The sequence below is a fragment of the Microtus pennsylvanicus genome, chromosome 16 (assembly GCF_037038515.1).
Source record: "Microtus pennsylvanicus isolate mMicPen1 chromosome 16, mMicPen1.hap1, whole genome shotgun sequence".
NCBI classification, from domain to species: domain Eukaryota; kingdom Metazoa; phylum Chordata; class Mammalia; order Rodentia; family Cricetidae; genus Microtus; species Microtus pennsylvanicus.
Window position 1 is genome coordinate 28,090,974 of NC_134594.1, and position 27,953 is coordinate 28,118,926.

The window sequence follows — 27,953 nt, forward strand, 5'->3', positions numbered from 1 at the left end:
GGGTAAGGTTCTGGTTAGTGTTCATATAAGGCAGAAGCAGTCCTTTTAAGTGTGATGGCCAGGGAATTGAGTTTCATTCTAATAAAAGAAACATTTGCTGTTTAAAGATCATAAGACTACTGGGACGATTTTCAAAATCCTTCATTTATTTTAAATAAAACACTAACATGTGTTTTAAAGGAAGCTCACCATATTGCTCAGGTGAACTGTCTTAAGACACCCAGCAGGCCTTAGGAACCTGAAATTGCTAGCCTTCCTTTCTGTTGCAAGAAATCCGCTAATACCCACCAGCTGAAACTGGCCTATCATAGTGGCCTCTAAGGAAAGCTCCCCTCAAGATGATTAAGACCTGTGCAAGAGGGAGGCAGTGACTCCTAGTAATCCAAGGTAACCTGGAAGGTAACAGCAGTCACACTGCATTCACCTGTGCTCTTCTGAATACTGCAGACTCTGCAGGGTTGGTAACACCCTCTTCCAAATACCTCTAGTACTACACCCTCATCATTCTGAACTAGAAATGACCTAAGGAACAGAAATTCCCATTCATCCACAAGACACATTTCCTTACTGACCTCTCCATTTTCCGTGGCAGCTCTGGCCTGCTGTCTGCACTGCCAACTTTGTATTTGAGACCCTTAGGATTCGTGTTTTGTAAGCCATACTATTTTAGGTGTTAGGTATTGGCAGTCTGGAATGCTGAAGCTGCTTTAAACTATCTTCAGGACCATTTAGGTTAGTGCTCAATAATCACACAAACAGGCATTTCTACAAAGCAGTGTACAAATGAGGACGGCATGTCTCACATAGGCACCAAATAAACACATGACACAAACTTACTTCTAATTTTGCCTACAAGGTATATACATTCCCCTTAAGAACAAAATATTGTTTTTAGAAATTAGAAATGGATTGGACACGTAAAACAATTCCTAGAGGTCAAAATCATTTTGCGGGGAGGAGGAGGTCACCTAGTTGCTTATTTTCCAGTGATTTCAGTGCACTGGTGCAGGTCTACCAAGAAAACATAAGCCTTGCTTGTGCCCTCAAATTCCTAAGTGATATCACAATCTATTAGTCTCTTTGCATTTCTAAAGAAAGTCAGTGATATTTCACACAGAATATGAAAAAGAGTATTTTAGAACTGTTTAGAACACTAAAGCAAAAGGTTGCTCATGGTTGTTCCCACCACGTCCTGATGGCCTTCTTACACACAGGCTGTGCTCTGTCACTCACTTTGCATCAACAAGAGCACACACGAGTACATGTAAAAATGAAATTAAGTCATATGGACAAACAGTTTGACAAACTCACACACATAATTCTAAGGGTAAAAACCAGATTCCAAGTGACCCAGTTAGGCAATCAGTGACACAGATGAAGATCCCCCCCTCCCCCCCCCCCCCGCGCTACCAAGAAAGGGTTTCCTGGCTAGAAAGAACTCTCTTTGTAAATCAGGCTGGCCTCAAACTCACTGAGATCCCCTGCTCCGGCTCCCAAGTGCTAGGATTAAATGTGTGTACCAGCACTGCCACTGGGCAAGATGAAGTCTTTAACTAACATACACAGACTGTTTTGAGTAGTATTATAATCATGGGGAAGCCAGAAATTACTCTCTTAGATGTTTTCGTATTCCATGTCCCCACCTCATCTGAGACAGGGTTTACTCTGTGGTCCAGGATAAACTACAATTCATTATGTGGCACAGGCTAATCCTGATCTGACTATCTTCCTATGGTAGCTTCCTAAGGGTTGGCTTTATACCTGTGAACCACCCTGCTGGAATTGAGATGTTTTGTAATTTTTTTATTTATCTACATACATTTCATAAAATATCTATATTAGATATGCTTTCTCTATTATATAGTAAAGTAGTATATAAATACACACTACATAGTAAATACACATTATACAATATAGTATACAAACAATACACACTATTTCAAAGACAAGGCTTAGCATTGTGTTAGAAGGCAGCTGACAACACAGCAGCTGGCTTAGGGAGCAGCTCTCTATTTTTGTGGGTCACTAGCATTCTGAATCGCTCCTTTTTTGCTTTGTGTGTCAGTGCAGCTAGGCCTGTGACTACATCTCCAGTTATTCTCAGTGTACAAGAAGAAACCGAACAGTGAAGAAAGCCTCAGGCAGAACCTTTAGAAGTCTAGAACAGTAGCTAAAGCCTCTAGTACATACCAAATGGTTTAAGAATTTTCAGTTAAGTTTATGGGATAGAACCATGGCTCCTAACTTGACATTGTTGTTTAGCAACAACAGCAACAAAATAACACTAGTTCCATTGATAATATGAAACAGCTAAAGTAGAGAAACACAAATTTGAAAGGCTTCAAAGAAATACTATTTAGGGTAGGTCAAAATAGTGGGCCAGGCCTGTGATCCCAGCTATTCGTGAGGTCAAGGCAGGAGGATTTCAAGTTTAAAGCCTGCCTATATTACAGAGTAAGATACTGTCCAAAAACAAACAATCAAACAACAACAACCACAAAAAGAAGAAAGGTCACTCCTCAAAAATAGTCAACAGAAAATATAACCATTTAAATAAAATAATATTTCCTTTACTACTTTGATAAAAACAAAGTAATTAAAATACTTTTGAAGGCTTACAATGCACAGCATGCTATTTAGGCAGGAAGCTGGCTGGGAGTCTTTCATTTTCAGCTGTTCAGAATCATTAGCATAGCCTTCCCAGCGTCTCACACCGTAAGAAGGGGTTTTGCTGGACCTGAGCCTCTTCCTAGTACAGGCACTGACAGACAGCATCAACACCTCGGTCCCTCTCTGCACAGACATCAGTTCTCTAACTGTTCTCTTGCATTTCTGCCCACACTGCAATTCTGCCAGTTACAAGTCCAGGGATCTCTACTTTGCTGAATTTAGTTTCTTTCTTTTACCCCCCAAATCTCTCTCTCTCCTCTCCTCTCTTCTCCTCTCCTCTCTCCTCGTGTGAGTCCAAATAAATTAAAATTAAAAAAAATTAACTGGGCATCAACCTCACTGATCTTTACAACAAAGATATTCACACTGAAAAGCCAATACACACATGCATGCCTTACAAAAGATGGAAAGCATAGAAAGGCCAAAGGTCAGGTCGCATATCAGAGAACATTACATCCTTAGCCATCAAAAACTACCGCAGTGAATCAAGGGAGATGGAATAATAAAATGAGTTTCCTCAGCCAGGAGTAGAGCCCAGTACAAAACAGACCACTCTAGCTGTGTTCTTTTCTTTTGCAGAATCCAATAAACTGCCATTATATTCCTTTTAAATGGTTCCATTACTGGATTCTATAAGAGCTTAATCTCTTGATAATTATAATAAATGCTTGTAATCAAAGTAGGAACCATTTAGAATAGGAAGGAGAAAAGCTGTTTTCCATCAAACTCACTGTAGTTCTATGACTTCTGAAGCATTCAGCTACAATGCAGCTTTCCGTCTAATTTGCTAAAATAAACATTTAAGAAAACACCGGATCAATGAGACTTTGACCTGAGGCATTGTTGCACATTTTTTTTTTGGTCTTAGATTTTAAAAAGGTATTAATAATTTAAAAAAAAAGGGAATCTTTGTTTTAGCATACAGATTTCTAGAATTTAAGTGATAATTTGATTACAGACAGTGTTTCCTCGGGGAGGAAACACAATAGTTACTTTAGAAAATGACTCTGGTGATGAGCTATCCACAGTGTGCTAGCTTGAAGGAACTATCATTTTCCTGGAGCACAGCACATCTCAATGCAGAAGTTAGGTCTGGGCTTTCTTGATAAACAGTGCTAGGTCATGGAAGTGATTTAAGGCTGGAAGTGATGGGAATGACTACACAGGATCGGGATGGCTTTCATCTGCACGGATTTCACTTCTGGCTGTGAACAGAAAAAGCCAGCTGTGGCCAGGGTAGGAAGAAACTGTCACCCAACCTGTGCTCCATTCAAGAGAGAACTGTTTCATTTTTTAAAGTAGTCATTTTTAATAAGTCTTAGTTAAGAACAATCCTTTCTAAACATTCATTCATATCTATATACAGGGTTTCCACCAACTGTCAAAAGTGATGGATCTAATTTACAACTAAATAAAAGTTTGTGCTCAGTTTTGGAAATAAACAGAAGTATGAGGGGAAAATTAACAAAGAGAAGGAAAATATAAAATACAACGCCTTAAAGGCAAAAACAAGTAAATTTTACTTGGTATTCCTATAAGCACTAAGAGGGAATCCATGACTGAAGAGCAAGACTCCTTTGTGAGAACCTGTACATTTATTTAACTAGGCTCAATCATTGGAAATGACCTTTAGCCCACCCTTCACCACGGTCTTACAATGATCTAAAATGAACGCTAGACACTCTTTAAAGGACATTACTTAAAGTCATTACACAGTACGGAGTATTAAAGCAGGGGCACGAAGGACAGGTCTTTGCTCATCAAAATGTAGCATAGGCTTAAGGAGAGTTGGAAACGCACTGAGAATCTTTGTCAAAAGGCTGACAACCAAAATCACCTAGTCTTTTACAATGGCTAGGGACAGTGAGGTTGTCACACTCAAGGGGGCTTATTTAAGGCTTGATGGAGAAAATGATCAGTGGAAAAGATTTTACAAAGTAGAAATGCTGCCCAAGATTAAAAATCATATAGGGAAGTGTTATGAATAGCAGCTTTCTCAAAACAAGTGTTATCTAAATAAACTTTTATATTTACAAAATGTAGTCAGTTTCGTGAACTTAATAGGTTAATTTACATAAATCATTGTCCGCCTTGCAAGCCAAACATTTGACTATCTCTATCTTTCCTCTGTTAATGTATAATCAGTATAAAATTTAAGGTTGAATATAGATGGGGTGAATAGGCAGCTGAAAGCACGGATAAGAACCATTGAGAATTGGTAAAAATGCTAATACCATGGAGTCTTTTTTTTTCTTTTTAAATCATTTTAAAAGGTGTTTCTGTTTCAGTTAGCCAACAGAGGCCATACTCTAGGGGACACGGATTTTCCCTATTAAGAGGATGATTAGTCCAGTAAATTACACCTTTCAGATGAAGATGATTGTTATATCTCTGCACAGGGAAGGGAGAAGGGGATAGGAGGTTCATTTCACCACAAAGTAATTATGTGGGGCCAGTGTGTTACCATTTATCATGGCAGAAAGATGACACTCACTGTTAGTCAAGGGAAGCTGCTACTCAGAGGTTCCCATCTAGATCAATACACCATGCATTTTTTTCTTGGCAAAAAAAGTAATTATACAAGAGAAACTTCACATCAATGGCTTCCCTGGCTAACATGTAGTCTACCATAGAGGGATGAGGGTAGGGTCTTGTCAGCCATCACCTAAGTCTAACCCATTAAATCCAAATTAAGCTTGTTTGACGGTTATGTTAACAATTTCTTTCCAGTGCTATTTTAAATCCCCAGCACCCGGGATTTACGTAAGAGAATGCCATTGCTTTTTGTTTCTTGTTTTTTATGGTAACAAAGCATGCCAGGTTTCTCTTGACCATACTATAAGATATGAGAGTGGCTACTGATTAACCTAGGAATATTTTCCAAGAAAAGGCAATAAATATGTGAAAAACTGTGCACACTAAACAGAACTGAGAGTACTGCAGGAGCAGGCAGCAAGTGTCCAGTCAGGACTCTGACCTTCTCTAACTTCTAAAATTCACAAATAGTATGTGGAAACAGCATTGTTTTGAGATATATATTTAAATATTTCAATAAAAAAAATCTATCCCCAGACAGGGCATTAGAATATGGACAGATAGGGCTACACAGACAGGCTATCTCAAAAAGACAAAACAACAACAACATATTAATTATATGTATTAATTATATATAGACATAGCATATAATATATATATACACATACATGTATATATGCATACACACATATAGATGAAAACATGTTAAAATCATCTAAAATCCATCAAATTGTCAATGTGACAACTGCTTTCTCTGAGATAGAGTTTAGTCTTATAAACCAAAATAATATATCAGCAAAGGTTAAAGGGCAAGAAAAAAATCACTACTTCAGTGAAAAAAAATTTGACATCCAATTTTCAAGCTGATTTATCAGTGGAAAGCTAAAATGGATAGGTTGCCACTACTGGGGAGCGGCCTGTCTAAGAAAGCTGTTACAAAGCCTCCCATTTTGATTTAGCCACATTAATCAATACAAACCTACACTGTTTCAATTTTTAAGACATTGATCTGCGGTAAGCTTAGTTCAGCCACATTTATCAACCATCACAAAATACTCAATATATTTTTAAACACTGGTAACAAAAATAAAGTGATAAAATTCCGGTTAATTTGCCTTGATAATTAATCATTGCTACAAAATAAAGGTTTAATCTAGTTAACTAAGAAACTGAGCTAATATTTTCACATGTTGGGAAATAACGCATGTTTTCGATCTGCCTGCTCCTCTTTATGCCTAGACCAGCATTGACTGAAGGAGTATTTTGAGGCAGTCCCAGGTTAGTGTGCTATAGTAAGTTCTTCTAGATAAATAACAGATAGCATTTTTGTTTGTTTTGGGTTTTTGAGAAATGGTTTATTTATTTATTTTTATTTTTTTGAGAAAAGGAGACAGGGTTTCTCTCTGTAACAGCTCTGGCTGCTCTGGAATTCACTTTGTAGACAGGGTTGGCCTCGAACTCACAGGGATCTGCCTGTCTGCCTCCCAAGTGCTGGGATTACCACCACTGCCCCTACTTTTCAATTTTAATACTCTTCCCAGCATACTTTGGTTAGTTTTAGTCCCCTAACTGAGACTTCTCACTAGATTTACTGAGATTTTCATGGCCAGCCAACATGCAGCAACACCTCTCTGCCTGGCTTTTTTTATTACCCTTCCAGTGAGCATTAACGGTACATGTACTTTAAATATTTAAGAATATGTTAACGTGAATACAAACAGAACTTTTATTGCAAGTTGTTTACTCCATCTGCCTTAAAGTATAGGCAAATTTTAGCATTACTTTGGTCATTCAGACAAATTTTTATGAATAACTTTAGTCATTTTGCATTTGTCAACTTTTACCTATTTGTTTTATCCTTCTATGCCACAGATTTGGAAACTATAACCATTTGCTAACTTTGTCTCTGAGTTCAGTCCTACCCCACCCCCAGAGGGGGCTTCACTGTATATGTTTGTGGAGGAATTCTTTGGGTGCGTACCTTGACAGTGATCAGTTGGGCACATGGAGCCCCACTTCTCTCCACTGAACTCAACTACTTGACAAGGACACGAAGGAATGATGGCTAGTCCACTACCTCTTTCCACTAAATGCTATGTTCAGTTCATACACTGACTGCAATAACTTGTTCTTGGGGAAAGTTATTTCACTTTCGGATCTGAGAGACCATGCTTCCTTCCATTCTCAACTCCGCTCCGAAGCATCTGCCAGGCTGTGTAATGTCTCCCGTTAAGATCACCTAATTAACTGATGCAGGGACTCTTCCTAGTTCGACAATTTGGATGAATTCTTTACAAAGGCCTTGTCTGAGTTTCTCTTCTATGAATTTTCTTTTAATTCTAATTTCTCTAAATGAGTAAGGCACCAATATTCATGCCAGACATATCCGTTCTAACGTGGAAGCAGAAAGCACTGTAGTACGGACCAGTAACCCCAGGCCCGGAGGTAATACAAAGCCACAGCTATAGGCAGTTCTATGCTGAGTGCTGTTATCAGCAGAGTAAGTGTGCATTTTTGCTGGCAAAACTTAAAATTTGAAGTATTGGTTACAAAAGGAATAAAACTTCCTTTGTTACTAAAATTAGCCATTTTCACTTTTAGTACAATATAGAGGCGTATGAATCTTTAGTTTTACAAGCATAGATATTATTATTAAGGTAGATAACAGAAATAATTACAACACTAAAATCAACTTATTATAACCCATCTCCTAAAATCAGCAAATCAGAAAGGATTCGGATTTTTCATAATCTTCCTCCAGGATTTTGTAGAAATAACAAGAAAAATAAATTTCAGTAATTCATTCATTTCACAACCATATATTCACAATTGTTATGTGTAGCTAATGGCATCTGAAAGACATTCTTTCCTTCCTCAGAGGCAATACACCACATAAGAAAAAGAACAATTAGTCTTTTATTCATGTAGCATGTGCTCATCCTTTTAGCCTCCTCATACTGTAAAATGTAAAGGGTCACCCCATGGTGTTTAAATACACGAAAGAACACCGGGCATCGTAGCAGGAACCTGGAGTCCAGCACTTGTGAGGATGAGGCAGAAGGGAGGTGAGTTTAAAGTTTGTTTGAGTTATGTCCTGAGAATTTGCCCCTCAATATATATATGCATGCATATATGCTATATAAAATGCATTCTGAATATTAAGGTAAAAAGTACAATACAGAGATAAGGAAGAGGTAAAGATACTCATCACTCATAATGAAGCAAGCAGCTCTTAGTCTGTAGCCTAAGAAAGCACACAGGAAAAAAATCATGAGGAAAGGAGACCACTGGTACAGGCAATGTGTCACCAGGATTTCAAAACTAATATAAGTCCCGGCTAGAACCCTGAATAAGACATGACCCTCACATTAATCACCCAGAGATTCTATATGGCTTGTTTCTCTTTCTCTAGCACCCCATGACCTTGCTTGAACATCCAGTATTGTTAGGAGATGAATACCTATTACCTCCGTTATGACTGCAGAATAATTATTCTGTTCGGGTTCCCGTCAATTTAATTTTATAATGGAAGAATATAATAAGACAAAGAAGAGTGTAATTAAAAAACTATTTTATAAATATAAGGTAATACAAGGAAAACAATTAGCATACAAACTAGTGAGTAGAGTACAGTATATTTTATAAAGGACTAGTGTGATTAAATTCTTTTTATTATGGATTTGCAGTTCTGATTTGGTAGTACTGGAGGCAGGTCATGACCTCTCAAGATGCATTTTCTTATCTGTAAAATTGAGTTGCTACAGAACCAGGCCTAATCTTTGGCTGGGCAATCAAGATCCTCCTTGATTGAATTTGAACTCTACTTTCAGTCTTATCTTTAATTATGACCATTCTCAAACTTCATTCTGGTTAATTTGACATAGCTCAAATACCCCTGCTGCTATGTCATTCCTTGGAACTGGAAATCTGAACTATTTCTTTATTAACTCTGTAAGCTGGTTAATATTTCATTTCAATAACAATAATTACTGCTTTATAGTAATGTTACCATTACTAAGAATTGGCATGTTCTCATAGATTAGACAACAGAGAGCTTCCTTGGGCTGAGTTGCTTTACATAGAACAGCAGCCTACTGTATTCTATTGGGGACAGTGGTATATTAACTAGACTACAGCTAGCTAACAGCAAACACCGATAGAGGGTCAGCAAGCAAATCCCTAAGACGGTGTACAGTTTAGAACGCCAGTCTACTCCAACCATCACTGTTTGAGAACTTTACAGCATAATTCCTCCCATCCGATTACTGTGCCAGTAGGAAAACAGTAAAGAGAAACTATGTGCTGATTTTGATAAGACATGACAAAATTCTACATCTACTCATTATAAAAACTTTTCACAAACTACATAGACCAAAGCATAAAGGAGGACTTGTCTTTAATCTGATAAAGAAAACACATTAAAAATCAAAATTAACAAAAACTTTATAAAATATTTAAATTATTGTAAAATACTGAAACTGTCCTTGCCATCAGGACAAAGAAAGAACATCACTGTTACATCCCATGAAACAACGCGAAGTAGAGTACAGAAACAAAGTGGATGCCACTGGAAAAGGAGGAATGCCGCCTGTATTTCAGGTGATGCTGTGCTCACCAGAGCAGCTAAGAAAATGCACATACTATGACCAATCAGTGCTTAGAAGGATTACTGGATAAAGATCTAGAGATGTGACAATTGTGTTCTAGTTATCTGTCCCAAGCTCACTACTAAATTAATAAAAAAACACAATTACTACAGCTTCAAAATACATCAACACCCTAAAAAATAATCTTATGAAAAGATATACAGTATCTTCACACTGAGCGTTACCTACCATCCACAAGACAAGCGAGAGATAATTTGCACAAGTAAAGGCGTATCACACAAATACATCTGCATACCATTTTAATGAAGCTGTCAATGTTCTATAGAGCCAATGAAATTTCAATAAAACCTTCAAGACTTAAGGTCAACAACAGCTAAGTGAGCATATGAGAACCAAAGACCTGAAAATAAGCCATGCACCAAGCTTATTTATACAGTTACAGCAATCAAGACAGTTGTGTTCAAAAATAAAAACCAGGGCTGGAGAGATGGGTCGGTAGTGGGAATACTTGCCCAACTTGCTAAATGGAGTATGGTTCCTCACACCCACAAAAGGTGGCTCAAAACAACCAATACAAAACTTGGGCTACAGGGCATCTGATGCCCTCCTCTGGCCTTTGCGGGCACTCACACTTACATGCACATGTCCCCACAAACATACATATGATTAAAACTAAAATAGACAACTGGCTCAGAGTGCTGAAAAGTTAAGTTCAGGAAGTCTAGAGACTGACACAGACACAGGCTATTAGTGCAGTGTGAACACGGATGGATGTTCTTTTCAGTATATACTGCTTGGTCCATTGGGTATCCGGCAAAGAAATAACAATACTGACTTCTGCCTCCTGCACAAGTTCTACCTAGGCCTCCAGCATAATGTCAAAGTCAAAGCACTAAGCTTTGGCAACACTTACAGAACATCTTCACAGTGTTAAAGCAAGGACATTTCTAGAAGCAAAATCACTGCCAACAAAGAAAAGGTGATATGGACTAGAGGACCTGATTATAACAAACGTGAAGGTGAATGGTGGGAGGAGACACATGAATGCGCACCTCCACTGAAGATCAGGTACTGATAAAATGAATAATGAATAAAATGGACTGCTACAAATGGGTCAGAGTAACAACAGCTCAACAGAAGACTCAATAGGTGGCTGAAGAGACAGCTCAGTGATTAGGACACAAGCTCCCAGACCCACATCAGGTGGCTCACCATCACCTTTAACTTCTGGTTCTGGGATATCCCATTTCATATAGAACCACAGCCATCCACACAATCAAATAACAAAAATATCTTTACAAAGGTTGAGCAAAAGACTTAAACAAACATGAAACAAATGGCACTTGTCGTAAGTGGTACTGGGCATTTTAAAACTTCAGAAAATGGTAATATAATGCAAAGCAGAATGCAGAGATGTAGAAAAACTGAACAATTTGAGAACTTAAGTAAAAGAGCTACACACGTCTACACCATGGTTCAATAATTCTGAGCCTAGCTGTTCTTCAAACAGAAAAGATATATAATTTTAATTTACACACATAATTTTTAGAAAATAAAACCATAAGAAACAGATATAGGAATTATCAGAGCATAAGAGCAACTTTTACTTATAAGAGTAAATATATGTATAATAGATAAATTCAGATACATTCACATAAAATATTTCTAAATATAGATGAATATTAAACATTCTGAAAAGCTTATGCCATATGGATTAAAGTCACAAATATTGGACAAACAAAACAAGAGAAACAAGTTCATATTATAAGGTTCTATGTAAGAATACAAAAGTAGGTTACAAGTATGTGCTGTGAATTTAGAAAAATGGTTTCAATACTTAGCTTCCCCAAGTGCAAAGCAATGAAGCAGGAGAATGGTGGGGGTGTGGTTTTAGAGTTCTGGTAGCAGTGTCTATTCACCTAGGTGATCACACAGGGAGTGTCCATTTAGTAACTTGCTGAGGTGTTCTTTTTATAGTATGTGTGGGCCCATATTTCGATATGGCACAAAAGCCATTAGCCCGGTCCGAGCTGACCACATAGCTCTGCAGACAAGCTGTCTCTGCCCTTAACAAAGCCCAGGATGCCTGCTCCTAGCTTCTTTTGTTAAGATGTGGATTACCTGAGAAGAGATGTTTGACTGAAGCTGATGATTTAAGAGTTCAGATATTTGGTGCTTCTTTCCTTTTGTAATTTGGAAGGATGTCTTATAGAGATGCTAATTCAGGGCCTACCTGACTGCTAGATGCGGATGCGATTTGAGTCCAGGCACTTGGCTGCCTAAGGAATGGCGCAATGTGTTTTCCCCCTTCCCCGCTCAATTTGGTGTGGGTATATAAAATGTTTGGAGAATAAACGGCGATCTGGCCATTTCCATGATGACGGTGTAAGCTGTGTCGGTTCTTTTCCTCGCGACTCTGTTCCAGCCAGTTTGAGGAATTAGGGAATTTATGTTGGACCCTCACGGGCCACGACAAGTATGTATTTTTCTACTTTGTGCCACACTTCCATATAAAAGAGGAGAGAGTTCATGTGACTGCTGTGGGACAATGATCTTTTATCCTATCACTTGTATTATTTTTAATAAAATGCTGATTGGCCAGTAACCAGGCGGGAAGTATAGGCGGGGCAACCAGGTAGAAAGTAGAGGTAGGGCAACTAGAATGCTAGGAAGAGGGAAGCACAGTCTACAGTTGTGACCCAAATTCAGAGGAAGGAAGATGTGACTGCCTTGCCAAATAAGGTACTGAGTCATGTGGCTAACACAGACAAGAATTATGGGCTGATATAAGAATTAATTAATAAGAAGCCTGAGCTACTGGGCCAATCAGTTTATGATTAATATAGGCCTCTGTGTCATTTCTTTGGGACTTAAAGGCTGTGGGAACTGGGCAGGACAGAAACCTCAGTCAACGATGTGACTACTTTTATTGTGTGGTAGTATGTAGTTCATTTCACTGCATATTTTAAATTTAAACCCACTCATTTTACATGTTAAAATTTACCCAAAGCCAACAGAACTCCACTCATATTCTATTTCTTATACACATATGTCTAAAGGCATGTGCTTGCGTTTACATATGCGTGTGGATGTTGCATTCTTTGGTGCAAGGAGTGTGGAGGCCAGAGACAGACATCAAGATGTCTTTCTCGATTGCTTCTCCACTTCATTTCTGAAAAAAGAGTTTCTCAATGAACCTTGCATTCCCTCACATGCTGGCTAGACTAGCTAGCCACCAAGACCCCAGGATCTGCCTATCAATACTTTCCAGTTCCGGAGTTACAGTAACATTTTATCTTGGTGCTGGGGATCTGAATTCAGGTTCTCAGAAGGCTCTTTACTTATAGAGCCATATCACCATCCCCCCTGGATTGTATTTTGTATCAGTACAGGAACTTTAGTATATTTAAGGTTGAGGCTGTAAAGTAGCAAGCCAAATATACATAGAACTTATGCAAAGAAATATCTGAAATTCATTTAGAATAACTGAATATTTCCAAACAGTTGACTGCACTCATATATTTTTGGTTGTGAGCCTCGCCTTTAATGGTTGAGTCATCTCTCCAGCCCAGATCAAACTTTATGCACCAAGAATTTTTATCTTCAGATTTCCCTAGCATTCTCATGTCTCTCTGTGTGTATGGGGGGGGGGTGTGAGAGAAAAGAAAGGGGAAAGGGGAGAGAGGAAGAGAGAATATATAAGGACTTTATTTTTCCATAGTCATGCCAGCTTGGCAAAAGAATGCTGTCAATGAAGCATGGAACCTCTGAACTGTGTGGTCACACAAAGCAAAAGCATACTGATTTTACACATGCCTTCCCTCAGACAGAGTGATACACACATCTGCATGCTCATTCCAATACTGTGTGTATAAATTTCCTTGTCTCCCCCAAGAAAAAACATCTGATGGCCATGTTTTCTCCCCCATCCTAAAGACATCCTGTAATGGAAATGCGTTTTTCTTTGAAAGATGCTGCAATGGGACTGTCTTTTGGGGGCTGCTTCTCTCCACATGATTAGTGATGGGTTTAAAAAGGCTGAGAGGACACTAGAGGAGTTCCAAGCCAGTGGCTGTATTTTAAAAGAGGGTGAATTTACACAGCCCTGAATGTTCTCCCTCTGTCCTTCTCTCCCTCCCCCCTCTCTCTCTTTCTGTGTGTGTGTAGAGGTCAAAGATGGGCCCACGAAAGTGCCCAGTGAGAACTTAACTGTTGGAAGCATTAGAACTTATGGTGAAGTTACTGTGAAGGTAGGAGTCAAAATTTATTCTAAGATAGCAGTGCACAGTAAAGCACTGTGCCAAGAAATAAAGTCAAGAAAGAAATGGAAAATTACCCTGATACAACCAGAGGACTGAATAGGTAGAATGGACAGGCATGGATCACTAGGATCTGAGCTAAGGTACAGGAGTTTAAGGACTAAGACATACTTTACTATTTCCTGGTAATTCATGTATAAAGGATATAAGAATCTGGGATGTTTTAGATGTGAAAGTTGTAAACTGTAATATATACAAGTTAATTAGCAATATAAAAGTTTAGAGCTGTAGAGTTTAGATATTATTGCTATGTAAGAAGGGGAATTTCTGTCAGGCCCCGAATCCCAAAGGGTAACTTCTTTCCACTTTAACCTCAGCATTCAACTCTGGTTCTCCTGCCAGCCTCCCAGCTTCTATCCTGCTAGTCCCCATTCCCAGGGCTGAGCTGGGCCTTCCTGCTCACAGCTTCAAGCTGGTCATCAGTGATCCTCAGCTGTAGCCCATGCCTAGGGTTTTGTAATTTTCTTTAGTCAGAATGCAAAAGAAGCCACCATCAATTTGTTACCTGAGTAGAGGCTGGGCTTTTTACCTCTTTGAAGAAACATAGAAGCAAAAAGCATCTCTTTGTCCCCATAGAACTGATCCTTCCTTAAAGTCAGAAGGAGACCTAAAAATGTACCAGGAATACTGGACCTGAGAGGTCCAGTTAACTTGAGCCTGGGGACAATGATTTTGCAGCTTGCTTCTACTGGTATAGCTTCTCACAACCTTACACTCCCCTTTTCATTATTCTATATAACGCAGAATCTCCCTCTCATAAGACTACCAATCCAGAAGGGAAGAAACTTTGCCTTATTCATCATGAGCCACAGCATAAGATACCATCTCCTAGAGACTATTCCTCAGCTTTTAAGCAATTTCAAACAATTAGGAAAAAACAGAGAATTAAAAGAAGAAAAAACTAAAACACAGCACCAAAGAATTATCAATCTTTTTTGCCCAAATTATGTTATTCACACATTTGGGTTTTATGGATAATAGTTGCACTACAATTACTTTTTACTTGACATGTCAGAAGTCCTAAATAAGCAAAAATTAGTATCACAAAAATGTTGACTTTTAAATCTTAACAGTGCAGTTAAATTCCAAAAAGTTTACAATGAAAGAAGCAACATCCCGATGAAGGCTTTCATTTGAGAAAGACAGAAATACAAGGGCAGCCACACCAACTGGCAAACATGGGACAACAACTTGATGATGCTTGAGGACTTGATTCTTTACCACAGTGCCTGCAATGGAAAGCTAAGGCAGCACGGAAAGTCATCTGCTCAGCTGCTGCTATAAAACCATTAGATACTGAGAAAAATGGAGAACCCTCCTTTCCTTGTGGCGTAGTCAACCAAAGGCAAAAGTAACAAAGGAACAGATAAAGCTAAACAAGATAAAGCTTGTGATTTTAATATTCAATGAATCCAAAATAAACCAAATCCTCTTTTTTATAAATGCAAGCAAAAAGAAAGAAAATTTGAACATTTCAAATTCTCAAACAACAACACTTCTATTGAACAACTGCAAGCAACAGATAATAATATTAGTTGGAGTAACTATGAATCAAAAAAAATAAGCGAGGAAGTGAACTGGATGTGAGGATTTGTTATGTTTCCTAATTTTTCTAACAATACATTCAAGACAACTTGTTTTTAAAAATTCCAAGTTCTGTCCCTTCTTACAAATTCTAAGCATGCGAGCACTGATGTCATGTACACAGCATCTGAACACCGGTGACTGCCTGCCACTTCATGCAGATTTACAGATATAGCGACACATGTATTTGGAGAAAGTAAGGGTAAAACATGAAGATTTTTGTTTAACCATGATCAGCTTAAGTCCAGGAAGGAAAAACAAAAGTTCAAAGTCAAGAGAATGGCACTTCATGGTTTATTCTTATAGATTTTCTTTCTTTTTCAAGATTTATTTATTTGCTATTACAGTGCTCTGCCTGAAGGTATGTCTGCATACCAGAAGAGGGCACCAGATCTCATTATAGATAGTTGTGAGCTACTATGTTATTGCTGGGAATTGAACTCAGGACCTCTGAAAGAGTAGTCAAATTGAGACAGCATGGAGTTGAGATGCCCTAGAGCTAAGACATACAGATGAGATGGAATCTGAAAGTTTCTTAAATCTAAGATACTGTTGTAGGTTTAACTCATTACTAGAGAGAAATGAGCAGACATTGAATTTTAAAGCAGATATTAACTAGGCCAATACCCTCAGTGGGGGGATTCAAAAGTTTTGTACCGACTTCTTTTAAAAGACAGGAAGATGCTCCTACAATGATTAATACTTGCAGATGAACACCTAAATACTGAAAAATGAAAACAATACCAGGTAGTGGTGGTGCATGCCTTTAACCCAGCACTTGGGAAGCACAGGCAGGTGATCTATGTGAGCTCAAGGCCAGATTGGTCTACAGAACAAGTTTCAGGACAAGCTACAAAGCTACATAGAGGAACTCTGCCAAGAAAGAAAGGAATGAAAGAAAGAAAGAAAGAAAGAAAGAAAGAAAGAAAGAAAGAAAGGAAGGAAGGAAGGAAGGAAAGAAAGAAGAAAGAAAGAAAGATAAAAGCTGACCCTGAATTTATTATATCTTGACCCTGAAACTGGCATTGTTTTACTTGGAAAACTTACAAATTAAAAGAAACTCAGGAAAGTAACTGTTACTACATATTATAGCCATACATCAGCAAATATTATAAACTCAAAACAAGTTAATAAATGCCATTATTTTGATGACAGAAAAAGTATGGGAACCATAAAGTAAATAATTAAAATTCCAAGCAGGACATATATCATTAAAGCTTGTGAAAATTTTTGGCATAGTTATATGGTGAGGAATTTTGGTGTGTATGTGTGTTTCATTTTATGTTGCTGTTCTTTCATTTTTGAGATAGGTTCTCAATCACTTTGCAGCCCTGGCTGGCTTATAACTAACTTGTTTCGTAGACCAGGGTAACCTTGAACATATAGAGATCCACCTGCCTCTGTATCCAGAGTGCTGGGATTAAAGGTAAATGTCACCACTCCTGTTGGTGGGGAATATTTCTCAATGACCAAACAAAATACTATACATATTTATTTACACTAAAAGAATAAAACAGCAAAATGTGGACATATAAATATCCTTTTAAACTTATTGTCCTTTTGTAAAGGCTATTTATTTAGTGAGGATTTTTTTTGAAAATTTACAAGTTCAAGGTAAACATTTTTAATTTTGATACAGATTAAAAGAAGCAATATAAGAAACAGAATAATGTTAAGAACTTATTTGTGAACTCAATATCAAGAGATGTGGTGATCCTCAAGGAAGCAGTGAGGTCCTGTCACTTACTACCCCTTGATCTGGACATAGGAACAAGTATTTGCCTAAGTTTGACAAAGCACCACCAAGTTTACAAGAAGATGAAAATTTAAACAATGATGCATTTATCTTATTTATGTGTGAGGTATTTTTACTTGCACACATGAATGTGTACTGCTGGTGCACATGGAGGTAAAAAAATAAATGGGGTCAGGTGCTCTGGAATTAGCTGGAGAAACAGTTCTTCACTTTTCTCACACTCTCACACTATCTCTAAGTAGATACTATACTTTACAGTTTCCAGATAAATCATGTAAATTAGATTTCCAGGGCTTATATCAGCTTGAAAGCTATTAAAAGGAGAAGATGATATTCTTGGGACATAACTGTCTAACCCTAAAGTAGCAAAAACTGCGCCCTTACTTAGTGATGACACACTACTGGTGCTTTCTTCTTGGACAATTTGTAAAGGCCTTGATGCCAGTGGTCTACATTTAGTAGACATAACTCTCTACCTGAGTTTTCTGAAGGCTTACATGATGGCAGCCTTCAGTTCTCTTAGATTTCCATTCCAACTGGGCAGTTACTAACAATGCTCACAATGGTCTTTATGGTTATGTCATACATATTTCATGATGATCTTTATGTAAGACATTTTGTGTTTTCTCAAATGTCACCTTATATAAAACACATAGAATTATAGCTATAATGTCAAATACAAAATTCCACTGAAAAGAGGTTTTGTAACACCAAATTAAACAGTCAAAACTTACATTATTTTTAACATAGAAGAACTGGTGTGAGCCAAACATATGCGCTAATATCGTTAGTCTTGTAGCTATATCAAAGCAAAGAGCAGAGTTTTTAAAAATTGCATTAAGGACTAGAGGTTGTGATGGACTCACTTTAAGGAGGGGAAACCATCACAAGTTTTCAATTTTATGCCCTTTTTAAAGTTATGGACAAATTCCAATCCTAGGAATTTGAGAGAAAAAAAAGGTAGACACCAAAGGCTTCTGTGGATAAGAAAGCAGTCTAATGTTTGTGACTAGTTGTTTTTTTATCTGAAAATTGCTGTCCTCTGTTATATGCATCTGTGTGGTTTATGTATTTAACAGTATGTGTTATGGATTTTAAAATGACTTCTGAAAGACTGACCAAAAATTATTATCCAAATTTTTAAAAATCGATATAGTTTAGGTCAATCAAAAGGGTCAGGGAGCCTCCAGTCCAACCCTTCACACCCAAGCAGACACCTGTGCTGAAGTCTCCATTTCCAGATCCTCCTAGACGGGTACTCTGTAGTGTGCCCCGTATTGAAGTTCTGGGAGAGGCTGCACCGGGACAGCCTTATATGCTTTGCTCTGCTGCAGTGTATTTTATGTTTCTTTTCATTTTCATCTGTATTACATTTTGTTTTAAGGAAGATAAACTTCTTTTTTGTTGTTGTTGTTTGTTTTCCAAGACAGTGTTTCTTTGAGCAGCCCTTGCTGTCCTGAAACTCTCTCTGTAGACTAGGCTGTCCTCAAACTCACAGAGATCTGACTGCTTCTGTGTCTGGAGTGCTGGTATTAAAGGTGTGTGCCACTACTGCCTCACTGAACTTTGTGTCTTAAATTCTGGCTAAGCATAGCAATGCCCTTTTAATCTTTCTCCTTGGAGTCCTTTGCATATCTCAGATCATTTCTCTTAAAAATGGAAGACTGAAAATATGTTGACATCTCCCCTTTCATCCTAAATATTGGAACTCTATGAATAATTCAAAGTCAGTACCCAATAAGCATTTCTCCTTTTCACTTTCTGAACCTCTGATAACTGATCTTCGGCAGCACTCCCTCCCCAGCCGCATCTCATCATCTGCATCACCACATGCTGGAGGGCAGTCCTAGGTTGTGGCTCTGTTCTCACAATCTACAATTTGCTGTTTCTTCTCTCTTATTGTCTCCTTGACTCTTTCAATCCTCCCTTCCATAACCATCTCAGAGGAACTACAGTCTACTGAGTGACCCCTTACTCACTGAGGAGTCTCACACCCCACATTGCTTAAGACAGGATGATTACTATACTGTTTTAACTAACCCAGGTGCTATCAATATTTAAGCAACACAGCTTACATATTTATGTAGCACATTCCTAGATGAGAGTTTGGCACTTTAAACTATTTGAATATTTCTAGCATAATGTTTCTTTTCATCCCTGAATAACTTGTTATTTTACATAGAATAGTACTATGAGATAAACATTTTATAATATATATCTAGTGAAAATTAATCCATCTGAACTCCCAAAGAAGCTGAGTCCATTTGTGTTTCTACAGGGATGTGTGAGGGTTGTACATACTTCATTCATATCTTTTCCAGTTCTTGTATGGCGCTGAATGCCATTACTTGCTGAACTACCTTGCCAGCCCATCTCTGTTGCTTTCATTTGGACATTTTAATAAGTGCATAATTGAATTTTGTTTTGCCTTTTTGTAGCAGCTGATACTGAGCATCCTTATGTACTTCATGCCTATCTTTATGCTCCTGCTCTTTCCCCTGTCAACTCTGTTCTACTACTGAGTACACACAGCTAAGTTTTCATGTCAATGATTTCATTTCCTCTTTGAGCGTCTTTTTGTGCACTCCATCTCTTTGTGGAGATCTTATTTTCAGACATTCTTTAAAAGACAATTTGCCTTTATTTCTTAAATATTGGTTACAATGGCTGCACTGGATTCATCAACAGTTCCACATCTGCAGCGTTACTTGGTTCAGCATCTATTAGTTATGTCCATTTGAGAAATGGTGAGATTTTCCTGGCTCTGTTCACTGAGCAATTCTGGAAGGCACCAGAGAATTCTGTGGGACACAGGCTGACATTAACTTCTTTTGAAGAATTTCTCTTTGCTTTAGCTTTTTCAGTCAATTAAATCTGTCTGCCTTGCCTTAATTAATTAAGTAGCACCCCTGAAACCAGCTCAGGCTTTAAGAGCATAGGATGGGTTTGCTTGATACAGGCAGTTATGGCATGTAAGAAAAGGAAATGTAATCCTCAATACTAACAGAATAAGAAAAAATACCCCCAGCTTATATCAATAGCACCAAATCTTGAGATGCATATTTTAAAAGAAGTTTTCAAATTTTAGACTATAGACAATACAGAAAGAAATGACAACAAAATTAATTTAAATGCTAAAGTATGTTAGGTCTCGTAGTATGAATGAGTAAAAAGCAAGAACTGGCATATCTATGTTAAAAGTAAACACTTTTATGTGACGGTAGATTATTATAGCGATGACATTTCTTCATATTTAATGTAGATTTGATAAGCAGAATTTAGACATGATTGGTATTCAGTTCCCCCACTAAGAAAGACAGGCACAGGGCAAGCCTTTCAAACAGAGCCACCGCAGAACTCCTGCAGAGTGATGAGAGTAAGCATGGAGGAGCAGGGCTGGCGGAGTTAGAGAAAGCCAGGGAGTGCTCTGGGCAGAGGAGATGCTGGATTGACAGTTGGCAGGTCTGAACAGGATGAGCACACATTCTTATCTGTTCTGTACATAGCTTCACTGGGCAGTTGGACTTATCTTTGTAAACATAGATCCTATTGCCCTGCAGTTCAAAGTTCCTATTATTTTCACACCTCCCTGGAACAAAGTTACACATTTTCAATATGCTATAAGGTCACAGATCATGTTGCTCATATGTTACTTCAAACTACTTAAAACTATCTTCAAGCTATTATCTCCACTGTTCATTAAATACTAGAAAAATTACTCTTTTTTTTCTGTTCATCTTGTTAGTGTCCAGGTCAAAGTTTTAGTAATATTTGTCTTCTAAACGACTTAAATCCTACTATCTGCAGACACTCATCTAACAATCACTTCCAATTTTAGCTTAAACAATGCTTCTTCAAATAATTCTTCCCTAATAGAACAAAAATCCTGGAGGGGCCTGTCTTTTTCCTGCTGCTTGTGTGTCTGTTACCATTTATTTAACATCATTTTTTCTAATAGCCAATAAGCCCAGACTAGATGTCAAGTTTGCTTACAACTATGCTAGCTAGCACAGATAAGAGTCAAGCTTTAATTTATTGATAAAAATGAATAAAATAATTAACATATTGGGGGTATTATTACATTTAATAGGCTCTTTTCAAGTAGCCAAAAAAAGAAACAAAGGGTACTAGATATCTTATATCAGACATTTTATACACATCAATTAATTTTACTTTTAATAAAGTAGAAACCGTTTACTCCATATTATTCATTAAACAACTTGAGGAACAGGGAAGTTATTTGTTGAAGGTTAATACAGCACACAGGAAATAAACAGTAGAGCTTCATGTTATTAATCTCAAATCTTATATGATAAAGGCCACCTCTAAAGCAAGCCAAAACACTCTGACACATGGTAATATAGCACACAGAGATCTTCAAGAATGAATTCAATTCCAAAAATACATACTGAATTTAACTTTAGGTAAATATAAAATAATATGATTCCTTGAGGATTCGTCAAACAACCTTGCTGTTATTTGTCCCTCCTCTCCTTCTGTACTGACCTTCCTCCCTCCTCCGCATTTGGAGTCCCCCGGCCCATCCCCCCTTTACATTATAGCACCTATATCCTGCTATTCCCCTCTCAAGCACCCCCTCCCAAGAGGGTCCTTTTTTACTTTCCTGGTTCCTGCTGTTATTCCAGGTTATATATTTACATCTGAAGCTTTGAAGCTGAGAAGCACAGACAAGACTATAAATGTAAATGTCTTTCTATATCAGGGTTACCTCACCCATATTTTCTTTCCAACTTTATTAATTTCATGACTTCTTTTCTTTTAAAAAACAGATTTAGCTTTCCATTGTGTTTACTGTTCATCGTGTTTGTGATTAGTCTCTGTTCATCTGTTGAAGGACACAGGCTGTTTCCACTTCTTGGCTACTGTGAGTAGTGGCAGTGGACGTAGAGTAGGGTGTCAAGTCCTTCGGGCATATGCCAAGGGTTGGTACAGCTGGATCATATGGGAGATTGATTTTTGTTTTTAAAAGATTCTCCATACTGATTTTCAGAGCAGCTGCGCCAATTTTCATTCCTACCAACAATGACAAGGGCTCCTCCTTCCTCAACACCTCAGCAGCATATTTTCCCCCACTGGTTCTTTTGTTGATTTTAGCCATTATGACTAGACTAGCATAAGATGAAATCTCAAAGTTGATTTAATTTGCATTTCCTGAATTGCAAAGAATGATAAACACTTTTTGAGATATTTCTTAACTATTTTGATTTCTTCTATTGAGAACTGTTTACATCCCTAGCCCATTTTAAAAAATTACGTCCTTTTTTCCCCCTCTTTGTTTTGCTAGTTCTTTGTATACTCTGGATATTAATTTTCTATCAGATATATAGCTACAAACATACTCTTCCATTCTGCGGGTTTCTTCTTCACTTGACTGGCTGTTTCTTTAGATGTACAGAAGCTTTTTTGTTTTATGAGGTCCCAGTTATCAACAGTTGGTCTTAATCCCAGAGAAATGGAATCCTATGAACAAAGTCCTTTCCTAAATTTAAGTAATGTATGGTTCTACCCATGTTTTAGTCTAGCAGTTTTAGCACTTCAGTTTTCAAAATGATGCCCTTGATCCACTTGAGATAATTTTGTGTAGGGTGACATATATGGTGGGTATAATTTCATTTTTCGACATGTGGACATGGAGTTTTTTCAGGACCTTTGTTAAAAATGCTTTTTTAACATTTTTCTTCAATGTATGCAGTTTAATGCTGTTTTTTAATCTCCACTATCAAATGACTGTAGTTATAAGTACTCATGTTTGGCTCTTTGATTTTATTCCATTGATCTACATCTTTGTTTTTGTGCCAATGTCACATTATTTTATTATTATAGCTCGAAAATATATCTTGAAGTCTAGAATGTAAATAAGAACCACAAACGAAAACCCCAGTATTAGGCACTAAAACCTTGATTTTGAATAGCTAGTCACAGGTTATTGTCAGGGTAGTTCCAACACTCCCTAGTTCAAACTTGCTAATACAGCTCCTCATGTTGTGGTGACCCCCCAATCATAAAATTATTTCATTGTTTCTTCATAACTGCAATTTTGCTACTGTTATGAATCATAATGTAAATATCTGATATGTAATTTCCCCAAAGGGTCATTACCCATAGGTTGAGAACACCACCCTAAACAATATTGCTGTTATTTTTCAGAGACTGATGGTAAGCCCTACTGCTGAAGGCACTGTACACTTAGGGCACAGTACTCAATTTATTTAAGCTTTACCTCATGTAAAGCCTCCTGCCTGTGTTCTAGCTTCTATAGTACCAGAAAATACTATGCAACTACTAAGGGAGGGAAACAATTAATAGCCCTAACCAGCTCAATGTTGTGAACCACAACAATGACCAGCATAGCAAGGTATCTGGATAAGTGCAAGAAGTGGCACTTACATGTCTGTAATAAGCAAGAATTGTCTCATTATACTTTAGGCCCAATCAACAGGACCGAAATCATGCCTGGTACTAGAAACCTAGTCAGTTTCCCAGGGTTAATGAGTTAAAGAATCTTAGAATCTACTACTGCCCCTTTGCTAGACTAGCATATTTCCTGACTATCTTCTAAAGTTATCCTTACATCCACAGCTAAGTGTAGTTTTCACTCCTCTTCAAAGACACTTCTCTTTGCAGTAAATGGAGATCATCATGGAAAACCATTTTTGAACACAATGCAGCGATCAATGGACTGTGAGGATTCCCGACAAAATGGACACATCTACAATACAGCTCCTGTATCTATGTAAGAGGGACAGAAAAATTCTAAGAGCCAGAATACCAGGAAGTAGGCTTGAAATGTTGTTTAAGCCAGACTGGAATAATGGCAGTATCAGTAGACATACTAATGGGTACGGAGAAAAATCTCACTGGGTTTCTACAGAAAGAATCACAGGCAACTACCTAAAACTGCTGAGAGATGGAGAATTAGCCTCCCCCAGGCATGATTCCTCTAATTGGTTATCCAATACAAAGTGGTCATCCCTGAAATCATTTACACACTAACAACAAAAATGGACTCAGCAGGTTGTATTTATATATTCATGCATATTTATACACATTATGTAATAATAACAAGGAATAAGATCCTATTAATATGAGAGTGGGGGGACCTGGAAGGAGTTGAATGAAGAGGGCTGGGGAGGGCTATAGGGAGGAAAGGAAAGGGGGAAAAGTGCTATAATTCTATTTTGATTAAAACATAAAAATAAATAAATAAATGTAAAGAGTATGTATTGAGCATCTGTTATATGTAGAGTACTATATATTGGGTATAGAGTTAAAAGCAAAAGTCCATAATACCAGGTTAAAGAAATAAACATTTAATTTTAAGAGCCATGAAAAAGATTAAAGCTAAATTCAAGAAAGTGATGAAAGAACAGAAAGTGTGAAAATTTGATAAAAATGACCAGAGAAAGGTGGCCTCAACAGACACTTGAGTCTGAAAAGACTAGAGAGGAGACAACAAACAAAGCGAGGTCAGCCTGCTACCAATGCAGGCAGAAGCCAGTGTGGATGCAGGGGGAAGCCATGAACTGTGAGGATATACATTATGACGGGAGGCCAAATATGCAGCAGGGGAACCAAAGTAATCAAGGGAGCACAGAGCTTTATGACTATCAAATACAGTTAAGCATCCCAGGAAAATGAACTCTAATCAAAATATGCCCTCTCCATTTGGAAACATGCTTTTCAGTTCCCCTGAAAGATAATAAAAATTCCAATGTGCAATTAATCTTATTTGTTGCTGTATTAAAATGAGAAATGTGAGAACCAATTTACTTATATTTATAAAGTGATTCTAATTTGCAATATGCACAATATTTATATCTAATGTACAACATGCAAAAGCTGACAATTATACAAAAGCCAAATCTTCCCAAAGCATTCATTTATTATTTGCTTGTTTGTTTATTTGTATGTGCGCACACTGTGGCAATCACGTGGAGGTCAGAGGACAACTTGTGTGAGTCAGTTCTCTCTTTGCACCATCGAGGTCCAGGGGTCAAATCCAAGTGTTCAGAATTGGGAGCTTTCCCTAACTGAGCCTTCTCATTGGCCCCAGAAGCTACATTTGTAACATCACAGGAAAGCATTCAAAAGCACCAGTTAATTTACAATATTTTGTGACATTGAGAAATTCACGATTTCCATTGGAATGTGAGGTCATTGTTGACCGTAGTATCATACAGGCACAAAGACTTTTGATGCTTGTTGAATGGACTTTCCTCTGAACAGGTATGCCTTTCTGGAGGGAGGCTTATGGAACTTAAGACGTAACCCAAACATACTAGGCTCAAGAAGGTCCTGAAACGTAAAGGACTTTGTTACAAACCACTCTCACAGTTCTATGGGCAGTGACAGTTACTGGGAAGATGAGGTCTCAGATCTGGACTCTCTTTCAAGTTGTGTAGGGAGCTGCAAGAACACAGCTTGCATGAGTCGTTGCCATTGCGTTGCACTTAAGGGGGTTAAACACCCCCAACTAACTCATAGACAGTCACTAAGCTAGACTTGGGTATAATTATTTCTTTTGTCTACTGTTGGTGCCCTCTTTGCGTTTAACAGACATGAGTTCATGTCTCTTCTGAAAATGGGACAAAAATGGACAGAATCAAAGATGAGTTGGCCTAAGATGGAGATGAGACATGTAACTGTGGTTCATCTGTCTGAGGGTGGCATGAGGGAATACTTCCTATGTGGTATAAGGTTGTGCACCTCCCTGACATAGCGGCACTGCATATATTCTCCTTGGAAGGTGATAAGAGATGCAGTCAAGTCTGAGCCACCTGAGAGTGGAGTATTCTTAGGGGTCTCGTGTTTAATGGAGTCTGCCTTGCAAATACAGAGCCTGATGAGATAGTGCAGTCCCTGAAAGTAACATGCATGGCTGTTATGAGGTTATTATAAATGTCAAGTACTTGGTGTTCTTTTGCTAAGACGTTAGGCTATATAGTATTACCTTAAATACAAAACCACTAATATTTTCTCAAATCTTTCTTGTAAGCCCAGGACAGACTGTCAAGTCTCCTCTAACAGAATTGCTTCTCCCAGAATGTTCCACAGTAGTATCTGGTCTATATTCTGAAAATTACCACACTGCTGGAAGTTTAGTAGAAACATGTGATGGAGTTCAATAAAAGAGATACAACAAGCAAGATGACACCAGCAAATTAAACACTGTGAGTTTTTTTTCATTAATTTTTTAAAAGAAAAGTTTGTAGAGACCAAAAAAAACCTTACCTTATATGCCCATAAACTTCAGAAAACAAAAAAATTATGTTTCATAAATGATCAATTTTGGTTTATTTGTGCTACAGCAGAATAAGCACAATTTGAGATTAAAAAAATCCTTAAATTTGAATTGAGAGTAAAAAGAAACCATTTTAAAGTAATGTGTCACTTCTCTATAGTAAGTGATTATATTTCATCACCACATAAAATCAAAGGTTAAAAATGACAAACTAATTTTTAAAAGTCCTTTAAAAAGAGAGGAACATCGTACACCTCACATTCCTGCATAAGTAAATGTTATATCACTACCTATTACTCTAAAATAGAAATTAGTAGCATAAGAGAAAATTCAAAACATTTACTTTTTAGCCAGGCAGTGGTGGTGCACACCTTTAATCCCAGCACTCAGGAGGCAGTGGCAAGTGAATTTCTGAGTTCGAGGCCAGCCTGGTCAGTGAGTTCCAGGATAGTCAGGGCTACATAGGAAAATTCTGTTTCAAATAAACCAAAAACTAACCAACAAACAAAACAAAACAAAAAGATCATCATTTAGGGTTTCATCTAAATTATTAAAATAAAGATTTGAACTAATAAAGCCCATTTTCATATTTTTGAATTATATTTAAGTAATAAATGTGTGGCCATGGTGGAAATGGGTTTTAGTTTTCTCTTATATATGTTGTTACTCTCTTCCTCCACACCCACCCTCCTTACCCACCTGTGTGAAACAGCCCCCCAGGCACCATGCTTGTTCGTGAGGATGTTGAGAATCTTCTGCTTTAGCTGGTTCGCTGTCACGTGGTCACGGTGCTTGGCAGCACTGATGAGGTGGTCACACATCTTCTCCTCCTCTCTCCTGTCAGCAGCATACTGTGCACACTGTGACTGTGAATGCATGCAACAAGTAAGAACACACTATGTAGAGTGGAAAAATGCTGCCCACCCTTAACCTAAAGGGAAGAAGAACTGAATTTCCAACCGCCATTTGACATACTCTAAGACTGTTCTAAGAAAGGTAGAACCACTTTTCGAATTAGAAAACAATGTGTTCTTTTGAAAAGTATATGTAAAATATTTTGAGAAAAGTTCCATAATTAATGCTTTTCTACTTTGGGTCACTTCTTTTTTAAAATTGATTTTTGTTGAGCTCTACATTTTTCTCTGCCCCTTTCCCTGCTTCCCCCTACCCCTTCAACTCTTTCCCAAGGTCCCCATGCTCCCAATTTACTCAGGAGATCT

The 27,953-nt window shown here is 37.8% G+C and overlaps 1 protein-coding gene across 3 annotated transcripts in view; it reads right to left on the minus strand.

The window, feature by feature from the left end:
- Nbea (neurobeachin) overlaps nt 1-27,953 on the minus strand; it is a 492,297-nt gene that overhangs the window by 196,972 nt on the left and 267,372 nt on the right. For all 3 annotated transcript variants that reach the window (XM_075950839.1, XM_075950838.1, XM_075950840.1), the window contains exon 37: nt 27,433-27,599. In XM_075950839.1, coding sequence (XP_075806954.1) covers nt 27,433-27,599 — 167 coding nt within the window. The remainder of the gene's footprint in view (nt 1-27,432; nt 27,600-27,953) is intronic.